This window comes from Hypanus sabinus, chromosome 26 (assembly GCF_030144855.1).
Source record: "Hypanus sabinus isolate sHypSab1 chromosome 26, sHypSab1.hap1, whole genome shotgun sequence".
NCBI classification, from domain to species: domain Eukaryota; kingdom Metazoa; phylum Chordata; class Chondrichthyes; order Myliobatiformes; family Dasyatidae; genus Hypanus; species Hypanus sabinus.
In genome coordinates, this window is record NC_082731.1 from 2,616,390 (window position 1) to 2,635,243 (window position 18,854).

Genomic DNA, 18,854 nt, shown 5'->3' on the forward strand with positions numbered 1-18,854 from the left:
ACTCATGGCAATCATCACACTGTACTTTTTCTGATAGAGACTTAGAAGAGAAATAATCTGCTCCATTGGGCTATTCTGGCCTTTAACTGCATTTTCACCCATCACTTGAAAGCCCATAACTACCACAGCTTGTCTTTCTGGAAGGAGATACTTTCAGATTTCAATAATCTAATCAACAGCCAACAGCTAATTCTACACAAGGTGTACATGAAGTCTGCCGTAGTGTGACAGTTGTGCATGCCACTGCATCTCATGCGGAGTTTGTTTAATTTGGCATGACGTTGGTGCAGGCATTGTGGGTTGACCATTCTATATCTCCAACATATAAGGATTGTACTGAAAAGCTAATGCAGTATTGAGAGGGTGTGATATTAGCAGACGAGTTGTCAAACTAAAACACAACCTGCAGAGTCAAGTTATGATGCTTCACAGAGCAGGCAAGTTTGAAGTTCAAAGTAAATTTACTATCAAAGTACATATACGTCACCATATACAACCCTGAGATTCAGTTTCATGCAGGCATTCACAGTAAGTACAAGAAACACAATAGAATCAATGAAAGGCTGCACCCAACAGGGCAGGCAAACAACCAGTGTGCAAAAGACAACAAACTGAGCAAGTACAAAAAGAAAGAGAAGAAAGAAATACCAATAATAATAAATAAATAAATAAATAAATAAATAAGCATAAGTATCGAGAACATGACAGCCCTTGAAAATGAATCCATTAGTTGTGGGGACAGTTCAGTGATGGGACAAGTGAAGTTGTCCCCTCTGTGTCAAGAGCCTGATGGCAGACGAGTGATAACTGCTCCTGAGTCTCCTGTATCTCATTCCTGATGGCAATAGTGAGCATGGCCCTGATGATAGATGCTACTTTCCTGTGACAGCACTTCATGTAGATGTGTTCAGTCATGGTAAGGGCTTTACCTGTGATGGGTTGGGCCATTTCCACCACCACTTAGGTTCCAAACCTAATGGATGAAAGGAGGGAGTGTTTGATGATATTCCCTCTAACAAGGTCTCTCTCCTCTCCTATGATCACTCATCCCTCTCTGATTTGGGTTCCAGGGACAACATTGTGCAGGAATATCACTTGTCTAACAAAGAGTTGGCTGGATCCTGTCGCACCTTCTTCTCCCTTGCTGATCACTTGCTCTGATGCCCATCCTCCTTTCCTTTCTCCCATTCCCTGTTACTCTTGTGTGAGTCCTGCACGTCAACATCCACTCATCACACTGGTGGATGAGTGTTTCTCTCACTAGTAATCTGTGACCCACAGGGATCAGTACTGGAACCTTTGTGATATATGTAACTGACTTGAATTAGAAAGTTAGGGCCATGATTAGTTAGTTTGGTGATTAGGTAGCATAGTAGTGTAGTGGTTTACAAAACCCTATCACAGTACCAGTGACATAGGTTCAATTCCTGCCACTGTCTGTTAGAAGTTTGAATGTTCTCACTATGACCACATGGGTTTCCTCTGAGTGCTCTGGATCCCTCCCACATTCCAATTACATATGGGTTAGTAGCTTAATTGATCACATGGGTGTAATTGGGGTAGTACAGACTAATTGGGCTGAAAGGTCTTGTGACCATGCTGTGTCTCTAATTTTTTAAAAAGTAAATGACATGAAAAATGCTGGAATCGTAGACAGTGAAGAAGGTTGCTTAATGATACAGTGGGACATAGATCAGCTGGAAGGACGGGCAAGGTGGTGGTAGATGAAATTTAATCCAAATACGTGTGAGGTAATGCACTTAAGGAGGTCAGGTCAAGCACTGATGTACATAGAGACACAGTTATGGCTGAGACTGAAAGGGATGAACAGTTTGTTAAAAGTTTGTACTTTTAATAAGAACTGTGCAGAATTAAAGGAAAAAACAATAAACGCTAGGCCAAAACTGTCATTAACTAAAACTCTCAAACTGAAAGCTAACAACTTGGAAGCAGTAGCTTAATAATAAATAAATACCACTCCTTTACTCATCAATCTAAGCACTAGTCACCTTTCCCAGATGTAAACAGGGAACGTTGAAGTTGCTGTGCTTTTGGTCAAGACTGAAATGGAAGGAAGGGGGTTAAGTGCAACCACAAAGGAACTCTAATTAGAGGGAATATGCATGCTCGCCAGTGTGATTACCGACCCCTTTCAGCTGCCCGCCCAGGCTCCACAGTAGAGTCTGGGGTTGCAACATAGAAGGGCTTCGGGGTTCAGTCTATAGCTTCATGACAGGTGGATAGGATAGAGAAGAAGGCATTCCAGGCGCTTGCCTTTAGAGGCTGAAGCACTGGCTATATAAGTTGTGATATCATAAGGTACTAACACAAACATCAGTCAAGCACACGGACTGTTGTGTACAGTTAATTTTGCATCCATGCTGCTAAATGACACAGCGTTACTCTGGACCAAGGTACACAACACAGTACATATAACTCACACACAAAACACAAAGTAATATTATCAAATAAATTAAGAAATAGTAGGGTGCAAATACAATACAGGTTAAAAAGTAAAGAGTATAATGTGTGCTGAGACCCTATGATGAGATTCTTACAGGTAGTCTCTTTTCCATTCCTACAATTCTTGTCCCTCCTGCCTGATGGTAACCACACTACAGAAAGGGAATGGTAGTAGTAGAGAGAGCGCAGATGGACTCACCGAAACATTGCCCAGAATGGACAGGCTGGCTTTATTCTACAGTGAAGGCGGCTGCGAGGTGACCTTGTGGAGCCGGGGTTCACAACCTGTTTTATGCCATGGAGCCTTACCATTAACCGGGGGGGGGGGAGGTGGGGGGGTCCGTGGACCCTAGTTGGGAAACCCTGCATTAGAAGTTCAAGAGACTATGAAGGAGACACACGAAAGCTAGAGGCAGCCAGTAGGTCGGGCAGCAGCTATGAAAATAAATAAACAGTCGCCATTCATGCCGAGACCTTTCAGGATCAGGAATGTATTTAAATAGTCCCTTAATTTCAGCTGTTCATTCATTTCCACAGATGCTGCCTAACCTACCGATTTCTTCCAGCATTTTGTGTGTTGCTCTGGATTTCCAGCATCTCTTGAGTTTATGATGGACATAGATGGAGAGAATATCCTGTGGGGCAGGTAGAGCACAGGTTTAAGGTGAGAGGGGAGCATTTTAATGGAGACGTAAGAGAATAAGTTTACCACACGGAGATTGGTGAATATCTGGAGTGACCGCACAGAGGAAGTGGAGGATGCAGGTACCGTTACAACAGTTAGTACATGTAATTAGACAGGATTCAGTCAAACGGGATTCTTATAGACAGGTATCATAGCTGTCACGGACAAGATGGGCCGAAAGACGTGCTGCGGAAGGGCCCGGTCAATTTTTTTCAGCCTGGGATGCAGCTCCGCCAAATTAAATAATAATTGCCAGTGAAGCGCTGCGCTGCGGAGAAATGCGTTTTCCTATTAAATATTAAATTCAAGAACCATACTTTCTTTTCTAAACTTTGTATAGAGTTTCAGAGGCACGAAGCGGCAGATTTTTCTGTTCTCTTGGTGAAAGAGTGGTGTTTTCATTGAGGTTAGGCGTTGGCTCATTGGGCTACCTTGGCGCGGCCTTTTTTTTTACAGGAATCCCGCGCGATTGTGGAATCCTCGGCCAAGGCCATCATTGCTCAGGTTTCGAAATGTAAATAAAACTGTCTAGAGTCAGGTAAGGGTTGTGGTGGTGCTGAGGCTCGGCGCTAACCTCCTCCCTCCATCCCACCCCACCCCCTCAAAACACGCCTCGGGCGAATATCACAAAAGGAAGTAAACACTAACTCTGGTAAACACTAACCGCAAACCCGCCAACAATCATGCGACTTATTGAAACAAAATATTAATTCTTTGATCGAGAAATTAGTATGTTGAAATCTTTCGCCCTTACCCTGGAGTCTGTGTTGCATAGATACGGCCAGGGTCAAAACTTAGTGTTTCAAAGTTTAAACCAAAATCGTTTAAAAAGGGGAATCGCAATTATATAGCATCCCACACGGCCTCGCAGTTTGTTCTTGTGTAATCAGTCTTATAATTGCAGGGAACAGAAATGTTAGTCAAGGCACAGTAAGTTCCCGCACTGACAGAATAAACCTAGATATTTTTAAAGGATAATTTGAGTTTATAGAGGTAAACGGAGACCAATTCTGAAGCAGCAGTGTATTCTTTAGGACTGTAACACCAGCGGGATTTTAAAATCTTATACTATTAAAAATATAGAATTTATAGAATCAAATTTAAAAATAAAGCTCCAGGAGACTGGATTTCTATTTAAAACTCTCTCTATGGTAAGGCCGCTGTCTAGAGAGGGATTCCCTCTTACGTCACTGCTTGGTTACCAGTAAACAGCAAACTACACAGTTCCATATTTGGGCATGTACGTCAGGGATCCCGGATGGGCGGAGCTTCCTCACAGGAGGGATTTTATCGCGTTTTCCCGGCAATAAAACAGAGTGGAAGCTCGGCGAGAGTGCCATTTGCAGCTCGGCCTTCGGTGGCTTCACTTCTAGTGATTTCGGACTCGCTGTTTCTTTTCTTTTGTGTGGGATCTGACCATTTTCACGATCTGGTAGCCTGACGTCAGAGGAATACATTCGTATAAAAAGGCGTCAAGAGGAATTAGTTCATTCATAAAGAGAGCGGCGAAACTGAGGAGGAGCAGACAGGCGCTACTACAGCACAGTATTTTTCTGAGTAGCTGTTCATTGACAAACGGGAAACTGGATTCAAGGGGAGACAAATCGTGGCTCATCAACGACTGGGAGGACATGTACCAGGGATTCTCAGGCGACTTTGACTCGGCTTCTCGCTGTAGTTCTTCCCCTTCGGAGCCTCAGTACCTGTCATCCGTGGATTCCTTCAGCCAGAGTATTGGCAGCCCCACTACTGCAGCCCAGGTAAGTGACACTTATAATCAGGCGAACTTTATAACATGTTAAAGCTGTCGGGATGACGGGGGAGCTCCCTCGTCCCGTTTTTGGATTATTTTCCAGCAATAATAGGAATAAGTAGGGAATCAATTAATCTTTGATCGGTGCAAAACTAAAGTCAGTGTTTAGGTGAACGGTGCAAGCTGCGATAATTAAAGTAAACTTTAGAATCGAATGCATGTGTAACATCTATGTCTGTCGCTGCATTCGGAGCCTCGTGTCGGTTGGAATCGATTGATCGATAAAATTGCACCGGTTTCCCGCAGGTTGGAAACCTCATGTTTGCCCTCGGACTCGGTTACGTCCGTAAGGTTGACGTATTGGAATTCTCCTGGTGACGCCGTTCTGGCCCCGCCCCCGGTCGTGCGACGTGCTGACGCCGGACGTTCTATTTTGGAACGTTGCTGAGGCAACGGCGCTGTCAGTGGCTGGGGAGACGGAATGTTACGGGCACGCGCTGCCCGGGTTTTATGAATGGAAAGCGGTTCCACCTCCCAGTGCACACGACAGTCCAGGACGCCAAGCCAACTGACCTTTAGCAGTTTAGTATCCCAGTCAAGCCCCAAGCTGAGCGTTAACATGCGGGGGCTGGGAATCAAATGAGAGGCTTAACGTCCGGTGCAATGCCAAGAAAACGTGAAAATGCGATCTTTCCCAGGGTCAACCTCAACTGCATTGCCCCAATACTTCAGATGTTCAAGGTCTTTGTCATTGCTTTCTTTAAGTAATAGGGATGTTGTCATCGGTAGCACACAACCCCAGCCTTCATTAGGTTTGGGTTAATCGGGGTTGTGGGGATGATGGAGCAGCATGGCTAAGTAAATACATTTGCAGGACTCATTCACCCTGTGAACTGCGAACCAGTCACTAGAGTTCAAAGTTATTGTTGCACTCCGATATAAGATATAAGAGGAAGATTACTGGTGTCCAGTCGGGAATCGCGTGCAGGGTGATATATATATACACACACACACAAACACACGCTGATAAACAGAGCGACGTTGGGATTCCAATCTCTAGATCTCAGAAAGTGGAAACGCGGTCGAAGAAGGCATGTGTCATGCTCTCCTGCGTGGAATATAAAAGCAGAGACATTATACTGGTTAGATCGCCTTCTATGCAGTTCCGTCATAGAGAGCAAGGAAGCGGTTTAAAGGGCATCTCAGGCATGCGCTTTTTTACAAAGCAGTCGGTACAGGAACACACTGCCAGAGGAGGTGGGGGATTCAGATACAATCACGATGTCTAAAAATTATTTAGTCAGACAGCCGAATAGGCAAGGGTTAAAAAGAGACAGTCCTAATGAGGGCAAAAACGATTAGGTAAATTGGCAAAAAGCTAGTCGAGTGCAACTCTGACATTCACAAAACGTTTTCTTTAGCCTCAACCGGAGGCCGCAAGGCGCAGAGACATGATTAGATTTGCATCAGGAATACAATGTACCCTGGCTCTTTGCAAATTCTGTCCAATAATATTCCACTCTCCACCGCCCTTAATTCGAATATCTCTCCATTTGTGGTCGGAACACACGGCGTGGACCGAAGAGCCCGGCTGTTCCTGTGCTGTCACGTCGATTGACAGTTGATTGGAATGCCTTTCAACTCGTGAATGTCAGGTTGCAACAATACGGGCGCGTGTTTACCACATCTTAACACCAATGTCCATTTATCCATTTTAAACTTTGGTTATATCAAGTTGGAGAAAAACACCGTTTCTTTTTAATAATTCTTAGTTAAAGTTCACGTTTGAATTCTTGGATGAGTCGTGGCTTTACGACACTGGACCCTTCTTGTAAATATGTACTCCCGCTAATTGAGTGAACTTTATAGGACACCGTCTCACCGCGGACAATACAGTCCCGGGGAGTATACAACACATTGTATAGTCTGCAATACGGCGACCCCTTCTGACGAAACCCAGAACTGCCGCCAGGATGTGATATTCTTAAACCAATCTCTTTACTTAGCACTGCAAAAGAGACGTTAAATGTGGATTGCCAACTTTAGAAGACGGATATCGGGTTTAATAGAATAGTGGCAATTATTTACTACTTGTACTTAAGGTTAAATATGAATGTATGTAGCACTCTGCTTAGACAATCTGCTCGGATGTTGCCTCCAACCTGATGACAGGCCCCTCCAGGTGATGGACTGATCAGTTATAACTTATAAGTTGATTTTTAATTCAGAGCCTGGTGACAACCCTTTCCACCCCACTGGGCCTGCAAATGACTGATTAACATGGAGTGTGGCAGGAGAACGTACAAACTGCTTTTAGACAGCGGTGGGAATTCAACCCTGGTCGCTGGGGCTGTAAAGTATGCTGCCCGAGTTTGTGAAGGGAAAAAGATTATAACCAACACCAAGTTTCTCCATCCCTCACAGCCCGCCAAGAATGGAGGAAGGTGAGAGGGCGAGAAAACTTTTTGTGAATCCTCCTTCCCTTTTTGACTGTTAACGTGAATCAGGAGTCACGTCAACCCTTCTCAAATGGGGAAGGAGCACAGCCTAGGGTCCTGCTGTCAGTGGACAGTGAGAAGTTATGCCCTGGTCAACAGCCTCCCTAATGGTACATTGTACATTGGGTGGAATTGGTGGTTTGCAAACAGAATGTATTAAGTTCAAGCTTGTTGTTCAACCATACAGCAAAAGGAAAAACACTTCCTCAGGGGCCAAGACTGTACAGTTATGCACAGCAAATATAGTCCCGTAGCCGTTAGTCCCATACTCTTACAACTCGGAGTTTGATTCCAGCGCCCTCTCTAGGCAAGGCTGTGCATTCCTTTCCATGTCCGTGTGAGTTCTCTCCCAGCGCTCCAGTTTCCTCCCACAGTCCAAAGATGTACCAGTTGTAAAATGTCCCATGATTAGGCTGGAATGTTGGGCATCACAAGGGCTGGAAAGGCCTTTTACATTCCGTCTCTAAAATAAATGATAAACTATATTGTGTACTCTGATCGTTGGCAGGAGTGTACCACAGGCGTTGGGGAGATGCCAGGATCCTTTGTACCAACTCTGACTGCCATCACCACCAGTCAGGATCTACAGTGGATGGTTCAGCCAACTGTCATTTCCTCGGTGGCCCAGACTCAGACTCAGTCTCACATTCCCCCTATGGCCCAAACCTCCATGGATCCATATAACCTCCCCGGGACCAGCTATTCCACTCCAGCCATGTGCTCCTACAGCACTGGAGAGCCACCGAAACCCAGCCGGGTCAGCCGCTCTCGGAGGGCACGCGATGAAACGGTGAGTGAGGGATACACACAGACAGACACTGTAGATAGGCAGATGCAAACACAGGCAGACACAGTATGTGTGGGTGCACAATAATATCAGATCAAAGTTGTTTAAGGGGCCTTTGTTTTAAAGTTATTGCTAAATAATGGTAACAATGTTAATATTAAAGGTCCACTTTATTTCTGAGGGGTGGAACGCTCTATTTTTGTGGGCTCTGGATCTTTCAGCAGCCAAGTTAGCTCCCCCCTACAGTCAACCCACCCTCCTCCTGGGTTAGATAGAGCATGGACACAGGCCGTTCATTCCACGCTGACCAACCCATTGTCTGCGTTTGGCCCATATCCCTATAAACCTGTCCTGTCCACATAAAACCCCTTCTGCAGTGACCCATCAAACATTCCAAGTCGAGAACACCCCGCTGGTTCAAGATGGATCCATTAGATACTTAAAGAATGCTTCCCCGCTCTCACGTGTCCAGCCCGTTGTGCTCTGAGTTCTGGGCCCCTTGAGGACGCGGAGAGGATTGGGTTAAGGCAAGGGAGTACGGGCCGGGGTGTGTGGGTCTGTGTGCGCGGTTCCTAGCGTAATACCCGAGGGAATTGAATATCCTATCTGTCTACCACCCACAGCTCACTGCCGAGGAGGAGGAAAAACGCCGCGTTCGCCGGGAGAGAAACAAACTGGCTGCCGCCAAATGTCGGAACCGCCGCCGGGAACTGACCGACCGCCTCCAGACCGTAAGTAAAACTCTCCTGCCGCCTCTCCCGGGTGCCCCGAGACAGGGAAGGGGAAGTGTGGAGGGGTATGTTCAGAGCCGGTAATTGGGGTTAGCGGGAGGAGTAATTAATTCACTAACACGCACGGGATCACCGGCCGTCCCGTGCCTGTCCCTCAGGGACTTGCGGTGGGAGGTTAGACGGATATTCTCGCTCTATCCTGCCCTCCTCCCCAGCAACCCCGTCAGTTTTCGATGTCTTCTTGTTTCTCTTAATCCCTCTCTACTCGCTCTCTCCTATTCCTCCTGTTATCAATCTATTCCGCATTTTCCCCTTCTCTCATCTCCTTTTCCACCCCAACTCTCTCTCCCTGCCGCCTTTCTTTTTCTCCCTTCTCTTGAGCTTCCCCTCATCTCCCTCGCTCCTCTTTTCCCTCCCCTCACCTCCTTTTTCTCTGACCCCGCCCCTCGCTGCTCGCACTAACCGTCTGCCTCCGTTCTCGCAGGAGACAGACCAGTTAGAGGAAGAGAAAGCCGAGCTTCAATCTCAGATCGCCGAGCTGCACAAAGAGAAAGAGCGACTGGAGTTTGTGCTGGTAGCGCACAAACCAGCCTGCAAGATCCCGTTCCAGGACCCTGTCAGTCCGCAGCCCAGCGCCGCCGGTGCCGAGGTGAGCTCTCTCGGATTGCCTATTACACTGGATGGGAAGGAGCCCCCATTGTCCGGGAGCTACCCGTCGGGCTATCAGCTGCCGGCGGAGGTACCCTTCTATCCGCCCTGTGAGACTGTCCAGTCCTTTTTGAGTAGTAGCCCCAACGCCTCATACACCTCTTCATTTGTGTTCACCTACCCAGAGGGAAGCAGTTGCGGCCTCGTCCACCAGCGGAACAGTAGCAGCGACCAATCCTCGGACTCTTTGAACTCGCCATCGCTGCTGGCTCTGTAAACCTGCTTTAACCTCACTTCACTTACTTCCCAGCACCCGGCGCTGCTTTAACGCCCAGCCAGGGATACGGGAGAGAGGTGGGAGGGGTTGGGGAGGGAATCGCCAGCCTGCCTTCCCCCCTCTCCCATCTTGCTGCCCCGGGGAGGAGGTGGGGTAAAGCGTTTCGCCCCCGCACCCCCCCCCCCCCACACTGCCAAATAGCTTCTGTTGCCACTCCGAAACCTCCCAGAAAAGTGGGGAGAAGCAACCTACGGTGGCGGAGCCAGTCAACGTGTTTATTATTGACGAAGTTGCAATGTTACTGCACCAAGGCCGTCCCGAACGTATCCCGACCCAGCGAATGTCTTGCCAGCCTGGCCTCCTCTCTGCTGCGTTAGCCGGCTGTACCCGTCTGGGGACCTCCTGCTGTAAAAGTAACTGAGCTTTTTTTTACTGACGGTGAAACTACGGGCGGATTCTCCTTTTTTTAAATGTTCCACCGCTCCACGAGGGGCCTGTCCCTCTCTAACATACTGTGAATCCAGACATTTTGTAAGATAATTTTACGTTGATTGTATCCGTGTGTGTGTTTGTTTGTGGTGAGAGGAGAGAGGACGACGTGTTCTCTTCGATGTAACAGAAATATCCTCCTTCCGAATGAACAAGATGTGAATTTTACTTTTAGAACTAATTTTAATCGGTCTGGAACTCAAAAGCAACAAAAAAGTTATTAGTTTTATATCCTGCTTGGTGAGTTAAAAAAAACTTTGCAAGGGACAGGCAGGTCAGGAGGGATGTAAAACCGGCCGAATCTCTGATATATTTTTGCGTTGAAGTTCCCCCGCCGCGCCTCGACCCACTCCCTTCAGGTTTGTAGCCATGACCTGTCAGGTTCGCAAACCACAGGATCCCTTCTGGCTGCCAAGTCTGCCTCTCAATTAGGCGCCGTGTTGTTCCCCTCCATAGAGACTGGCTGACCTGCTGAGTTCCTTCAGCATTTTACGTGTATGAGGATTCAGTTGGATGACTCTCCCCCACCGCTCTCTGGAGGTGACCAGTTTTGCGTTCATTAAGCCGGAAACGGCTTCATTTCCTCAGTGCACGGCCTAGAAACAGGCTTCTGTGATGCCACCCTCCACACGGGTGCGTTTCTGCGCCTTCGGGAGGAGAGAGTTAAGGGAGGCAACTTGGGCAGTAGTTATACAGTACAGCAACCATACTGTCAGTTCTGCAAGAACAAAGGAGAACCCGCTTTTCTTTTGCCATAACTGGGACACACGGCTTGACATTCAAGAACAGCGCAGTGTCTCCCATTCTCTCACTGCCAGAGACAGCCCCTCCCGGGCAGATAGAGCCTTCCCTGCCTCTTTGACCCTCGTTCACCACAAACTGGTCACAGTAACCGGTTCTGCCCACCAGACCAAAACACAGTAAGATTAAGATTTGCTTTATTTTGTTGCATGTGCATCAAGACATAGGTTAAAATGTGTCGTTTTTGCGCCAACGCCCAGCAAAGTCCGAGAGCAGCCCCCCAAGCGTCCACTTCCTGCGCCAACAAGCCAGAATATGCTTTGCTGACATTTAAACCACTGAGATGGACGGTGAGGGAGATAGCGCCCCTATATTTCTTAGAAGTGCGGGAGGGCTAATCTCTGCCTCCTATTATGTATAGAACATCACGTACAGTATAAGTTATTGTATTTTAACCAATATTTAAAATGACTTACAAAAAAGGTAAAACTGGCTGACTGCAATAACGTATTTAACCTTTCACAATGAATAGCCGACAGTTCGCGCCTGTGTCCATATCTTACTTGACATTCTAAAGCTGACTGGGAGGCTTCAGTCCTTCAGACCCGCACAGACCACTGGAATACCAGTGCACGCAGCTGTAATGGGACATGGCATCTCTGTGCCAGGGTGACTGTGAGTCTGTGGGTGTGTGTGAGTCTGTGTATGTCAGGCAGCAAAGATAAAGTTAGCTACCCATATCCCTGGCTGAGCTGCTAGCTGAGACAGAACTGCAGCTGGAATGGCTACTTTCATCCCGACAGGAGAGATTCTGCAGATGCTAGAAACCTTGAGAAACACAAAATGCTAGAAGAGCTCATCAGGTCAGACAGCATCAATGGAGGAGAAAAAACAGTCACCGAAGTCCCTTGGTCAGGTCAGGCAACGTTTCAGGACAGGACCTGTTGAGTTGTTCCAGCACTTGGTGTGAGAGTTCTTTGTGAGGTGTTGAGTCCTCTGGTCTCCTGTGGGTCTAGCTGGTACCATATTTCCCATGAATTGGCAGCCTTGCTACAACAGCCTTCATTTTATACCTTTTATAGTTAATATTTATTTTTTATTTCTATATTGTACTTTTAAAACTTGCAGCATCTTCTTTGCAAAAAAAAAGACCAGATTGACTTCAGGACTAACCGTACAAAATGTCTGGAGCCATAAACAATTTACTGACTTGTATACAGATTCCTAAAAGGGGAAAAATAAAAACAGTCCTGTTGTATGTCAGACCATAGGATACAAAAACTACTGACCCCTTCCTTTCCCTCTCTATGTAATCTTGGTGTGGGAACAATTTGCTTCAAGTTGCCACAGCTTATCCAGTGTTAGTCCATGTATAGTTTTAAGCTCTAGTTACTTTAAGCTTTAAAAAATGTTGAAATTTATGTCAAAAACTGCATGGAGACGAGCTACAACATTTCAAAACCAGATGTGTTATTTACTGTGACACAGGATTAATTCAAACTGTGTTAGCACAGACGATTGTATACTGTATGTTCCTGTGTCTGTACTATGACAATGTCCATGGTTGTTTATCAAGATTTATATTGTAATTATTTCAAAAATATTGAAATCTATTTCTGGATTTGTGACTGTAGAGTTGTGTGTATATATTGTGGCACTGCATTAGGCTTTAAGCCAGCATTGAGAGTAAAAATTGTCTTATTGGAAAGAGTGGTTCGTTCACCCACTTTGGGAACAGAACGTTAGCACCCACTCCTGGGTACTCAAATGTTAATGTTTAACCTGTACCTCTGCCAACTCTCCACTACACATCAACCCCCAATACTACAGACCACTGCTTGAGTCACTGAATGTACTGACGGTCAAGATGAACAAGTATTTGGTCTGTAGGACAGTTGAAGGTTGTGGGGAACAATGGCCCTAAGGCCAAGATCAGATCAGCCTGCTCCTATTTCTTGTGTTTTGCCAAGATGAGCCCACTCACCCAAGGCCTGACCTAATCCACTGCCAAAGTGGAGATATGGAGTGCTCACAATATGGTTCCACTGTGGAGAGTGGCAGCTTCCAGTGGTACAATCTGCTCCTTGCTCTGAGGGGCTTTGGAAGGAAATTGACGCCCCTTCATTGGAGATGATTCAGAGACATTGGTGGAGGGGTCAGAAATCTGTGGACCATTTTTTTAATATGCAACCACTCCCAGGATCAGGCTTACTCAATTTTTTACTCTTAAACGCTTCACGTCACTGGGAGGCAGAAGCAAGAGCGTGCTTTCTTTCTCTCTAGTCTGTGAAGCTTCGGTGGAATCAGCATAACCTGCTGGATGCGTGGGCATGAAATTCAGTCAGGAACATTCACTGATCCCTCCTCCAACCCAAATATTCCAGTCTCTGGGCTGGGTGGAGACAGGGACAAGACTTCAAGTGAAACTGATATTGAGCCACACTTTAAAATCCTGAGCAATTGGTCATTATCTCCAGCTTAATGACTCTAACCTCCCTGAGTCTGTTTTCACAACTATCTCTGTGCATCTTTCTTCTTCCACTCCACTTTCCTTATTTTCTGTTACCCCCACCCCTCTCATTCCTCCTACCTCTGCAGTTGCCTGGATGTGTGTGTGTGTGTGTGTGTGCACACGCCTCTGTGTCCTACGACATCTGTTCCTCATCTGCTATCTCCCTATGTGTGCTTGGTCTTCACTTTCCAACATTTACCCTGTCGTGCCCTCGATCCACCAGAGTTTAATGCACTTTGTGAAATTAAGGTTTATTTTGATATTTATAAATATCTTGCTCCTGTTACACGGTGAAATCTAAATTTGTTGCATCAATAATCTGCATGAAACCTGAAATTTGCAATGTTTTACTATGTGTTAATAAAGGAACCATTGATGCTAAATCCACATTTGTTTGTGCATTATTTATTATAAATGGCTACTAAAGGGGGCTTTACACCTCGATGTCCCTTGTGGCAGATGAGTCTAGGGGCAGAGGATGGTGAATCTTTGGAATTCGTTGTTACAGATGGTTGTAGAGGCCAAGTCATTGGATATATTTAAAGCAGAGGTGATAGTTCTTGATTCATCAGAAGGATATGGGCAAAAGACAGGAGAATGGAATTGAGAGGGATAATAAATCAGCCACGTGGAGTAGTTGAGTAGGCCTGAAGGCCTAACTCTGCTTCCACGTCCTAAGATCTAATGATTATCTTTTTTATCACCTTTTATATCCAGTACTCAACTTTCTGTGTGGGATTTTTTGGTTTTATAAGAAGTTTATTAAAATCAATAGCATGTGAATTGAAAGGTTCTGTGTCCAGCATAAAACCCAACACCTACTGGTTCCCACGAACCAGGGGGCACTGAATCCTCCCTCTCTGGGTTTACCCAGGCACAACCATAACCTTGAGAGAGGGGCAGGCTATCAACAAACAGAAGGCCCACTGCCCAGACCTGTGACTGGCTACAGGAGCAGACTGACATGGAGGTCCTTCTACTGAACCACACTTCCCCGGCCCTGGGTGGCAAATGTTTGACCAGAACTTGAGGAGGCTCTTCCTTAAACATCCAAGTCTGCAACTTCTCATGTTCTGTTTATACATGGAACAAGGCAGTAGGTAGTCCTGGTGGCATAGAGCAAAAGAGCACAGATGCAGGTTCGTTGGACCAAACAATCCTTGCTGACCCCAGGGCCCACCCAGCTCCAAGCCCCCTCCCTCCATGCACTGATCCAAATGCTTCTGAAATCACACCACTCTACCTGACTTAACCACTTCCTCTGGCAGCTGCTTCCATCCTCCGCAGGAGCATGTTGCTTCTCAGGTCCTTTTGAAATCTCTCTCCTCTCACCCTGAACCTATGCCCCCTAGTTTTGGACTCCCCTGGCCTGGGGAAAAGATTGTCACCATAGATAAGAAGGCATCATGCCAGAAGTAGGCCATTCAGCCCATTGAGACAGTTCCATCACAGCTGATTTCTCAACCCAGTTCTCCCGCCTTCTCCCTGTAACCTTTGACACCCCTAATAATCTTGTGTTAAGTATACCCAATGACTTGGGTTTTACAGCCATCTGTGACAATGAATTCCACAGATTCACCACTCTGTGGCTAAAGAAATTCCACATCTCTGTCTAAAGGGATGTCCTTCTAATCTGAGGCTGCATCCTCTGGTCCTGGACTCCTCCACGATAGGTAACATCCCCTCCACATCCACTCTATCTAGGCCTTTCAATATTCAATGCGTTCCAAAGAGATCCCCCATCCCATTCTTCTTAATTCCAGCAAGTACAGACCTAAAGCCATAAACACACCTCATACATTAACCGTTTCATTCCTAGAATCATTCTTGTGAAGCCCCTCAGGACCCTCTCCAATGCCACCACACATGGACTAAGCAAGAGAAGGTTCTATCAGCTTCAAGGGCAGAGAATCACTGGTAACTGACCACCCTCTCCTCAACTGGGACTCAGACCCATGGCCAGGAACCAATGTGTCCTCACACAGTGACTAATCTGTTTAGAGCTCTGGGGGGGGAGGGCTGGGGATACAGCAACCAACCTGTACCACAGTGTGGAGAGCTACATTGTTTAGCATGTAAACAAGGCAATTTCAATAAATGCACAATCTGAGCATTATGAAAATTGGCTGCTCCTGTGTAATCACAGCTGGATAATGTCTCAGATACCCAGAATTCTTTCTCGCTTCAACTACAGTTTACTTCAACTACTTGACCATAGGAGCAAAATCTTATCATCCCTTTTACCCCTTTATTAACCTCTTTATTATCCCTGTCAATCCCTCTATTAACCCTTTTGTCATCCCCTTTAACCCCTTCATTATCCCTGTCAACCCCATTCTCCAACCTTCTGCCTGTAACCTTTGATACTCCGACAAATCACGAACCTGACAACCTCTGCTTCAAATATACCCAGTCACCTGGCCTCCACAGCTGCCTGTGGCAATGAATACCATGGATTCACTATACTCTGGCTAAAGAAATTCCTCATCTCCATTCTAAACAGATGTCCTTTTATTCTGAGGCTGTGCCCTCTGGTCCTATACTCTCCCACTATAATAAACATCCACTTTAGACCAGGCTTTTGGCATACTTTGAGGTTGTGGTGGTTCAGCCACACTCAGTCCAAGCAGGAGACCAGCTTACCCTTCCTGTAGTGAGACTTGTCCAGCAGCTGGTTATCCAGCTCCCAGCGCAGCAGAAGGAAAACTACTTGTCACGTTATTGACTTCAGGAAGAGGTCGAAATATACTGTATATACAGAGAGGCGTTGGAAAAGGGCCAGTAACATCATGAAGGATCCCACCTACCCTGCTCATGGACTGTTTGTCCCACTCCCAGCAAGGAGGAGGCTACATAGCATCCATTCCTGGACCACTGGACTCAAAAACAGTTCCTTTCCCCAAACAGTGAGGCTGATCAACACCTCCACCCACAAACCGACCACTCCACCACTCCTTGATTATTTCTCATCAGTCACCTAATGGACTGACATTCAATCTATGTGTATACTGTAACCTAGCTTATGTATTTTAATTGTGTTCTTTACTTTTGCTTTTTTTATGCTGCATCAGATCTAGAGTAACAATTATTTCATTCTCCTTACACCTGTGTACAGGAAATCTCATTAAACAGTCTTGAATTTTGAATTTTGAGAGGGTTCGAGAGCTTCAAATTCAAGTTTGTTTAATTGTCATTTAACTTTACATGAATACCCATGAGTGAATGGGTTCCTCTGGGCCAAGGTGAAAGGTACAGTACCAGCAGTCACACACAGCACAAGGTACATACAGCACATACAGTTACACAAAAAATAGATATAAAATAGCCCAAATTCCTGAACCCATGGATATTGTCAGCAAAAACAATTCCTGTAGGGCAGGGGTCGGCAACCTTTACCACTGAAAGAGCCATTTGGACCCGTTTCGCACAGAAAAGAAAACACTGGGAGCCACAAAACCCGTTTGACATTTAAAATGAAATAACACTGCATACAATGCTTTTTTTGCCATTATGCTATGTATAAACAAACTATAATGTGTTGCATTTATGAAATCGATGAACTCCTGCAGAGAAAACGAAATTACATTTCTACATGCAACAAAAACATTTTGAACTCCGAAAAAAAGATGTTGGGTTGAAGGTTACTTTTAAGTAAAATACTCAACGTCTATTTGAGTCCTTCTTGTATTTATGAAAAACGCCACAGACGTAAGGCTGAAATTCTCTGCCAGCAGCAAACCAAAAATAATGTCAGCCAGCTGTCAACCTGAAAAATAAAAGGACTATTTCACTGAACAATGAAAAAATATGAATATACGTAAAATAATAGGCAATTAAAATATTTATCATACTTTGTTAATGGGATTTCTGCTCCTGGATCTCAGTGCACAGCTTCTGCAGATCAGGGCTGTATGACGTCACCTTCATCTTTACACAGGATCGCAAGCTGTCATCTGTGAGGCGTGTGCGATGTTTGTTTTTAATAAAGTTCATGTTGGAGAAAACCTGCTCACATACATATGTGAATACATAGATCGACAAGACTCCAAGCGCATACTTTTTAATGTTTACATAAATGTCGGGGATAGCATTCCATGTTTCGAACTCAAGTTTGTCCGATTTGGGGAGGTTTTCAATATCACTCCATTTGTGATTCTGAGCAAGAACGGCCTTCTGATGGGCAACATCTTCAAGGTCTGCTGTCAAGCGTCTAAACTTGGACACCCATATGTCTTTGTCGGCTATGTCGGCCAGTTCCATCTCAAGATCAGGTTGACTCACACCTGCCAATGCAGTCGTATTCAGTAGGGATGGATCGATGCTTAGGGGAGTGACCGGGAAGGATAATGTATTTTTTTCCTCTCTGAACTCACAGAAGCATTTCCCAAATGATGTTTGCATTGCGATGATTGCAGAATGTAAATACTCCGAATTTATCATGTCGTGAGCTTGTTTGAACTCTCTCAAATTGGGGAAGTGAGACAATGTGCCTTTCTGTAAATCTCTGGCAAGCACTGTCAACTTGCGCTCAAATGCCAAAACATCCTCCAACATGTGCAGGACTGTGCGTCCTTTCCCCTGAAGAGCTGTGTTCAGCGTGTTCAGGTGCGCTGTCATGTCTACCATGAAGTGTAGCTTTTCCAGCCACTCTGGCTGTTCTAGCTCAGCAAAGGTGAGCCCTTTGCTGCCCAGGAAAGTTTTCGCTTCTTCCAGCCACGCAACAAAGCGTTTCAGCACCTCCCCTCTGGACAGCCACCGGACTTTGTTGTGCAGCAGAAGATCAGAATATACGGTTTCCAGCTCGTCCAGTAACAAATGGAATTGATGGTGATTTAAACTTTTTGCCATTATTTTATTGAAATTCTGAATGACAACATCCATTACTTCTGTGCATTCTGGAGGAAATGTTTGAGCACACAGTGCCTCTTGGTGCAAGATGCTGTGAAAAGTCAACAGCTTTCTGTCCAGCGACTTCTGCAGTAAAGCCACAAATCCCTTGTGCACTCCTGTCATACTTGTTGCCCCATCAGTAGCTACTGACACCAGGTGGGTGGTCTTTATTTCTTTGGCTCTTAAACAATTCAAGACAGCCTCACAGATGTCCTCCCCACGTGTTTGGCCTTTTAGAGGTATCAACTCAACCATTTCTTCCTGTGTCCCGGCAGAGTTTACATACTGGCAGAATAGCGCTATTTGTTCAATATCACCTTTGTCTTTAGACTCGGCACAGGCAATTGAGTAGGCCACTGCTGAATTGATGTCTTTAATTT

General features: G+C 45.7%; 1 protein-coding gene and 1 long non-coding RNA gene across 4 annotated transcripts in view; one reads left to right on the forward strand and one right to left on the reverse strand.

Annotated features, from left to right (window-relative positions):
• Positions 1–4,475: 4,475 nt before the first annotated feature.
• Positions 4,476–18,854, forward strand: part of fosb (FBJ murine osteosarcoma viral oncogene homolog B) — a 35,388-nt gene continuing 21,009 nt past the window's right edge. Inside the window, exons 1-5 of one of the 3 annotated variants that reach the window (XM_059951366.1) lie at positions 4,476–4,908; positions 7,908–8,189; positions 8,810–8,917; positions 9,402–9,566; positions 9,751–13,555. In XM_059951366.1, the coding sequence (XP_059807349.1) occupies positions 4,780–4,908; positions 7,908–8,189; positions 8,810–8,917; positions 9,402–9,566; positions 9,751–9,816 (750 nt within the window). In that variant the 5' untranslated portion in view covers positions 4,476–4,779 and the 3' untranslated portion in view covers positions 9,817–13,555. Of the gene's footprint in view, positions 4,909–7,907; positions 8,190–8,809; positions 8,918–9,401; positions 13,556–18,854 lie in introns of those variants that run through there. The other 2 variants (XM_059951367.1, XM_059951365.1) reach the window with 2 other exon arrangements.
• The window catches only part of LOC132381793 (uncharacterized), a 135,281-nt gene continuing 133,651 nt past the window's right edge, over positions 17,225–18,854 (reverse strand). The window contains exon 3 of the long non-coding RNA XR_009508118.1: positions 17,225–17,350. This is a non-coding gene — a long non-coding RNA (uncharacterized LOC132381793). The remainder of the gene's footprint in view (positions 17,351–18,854) is intronic.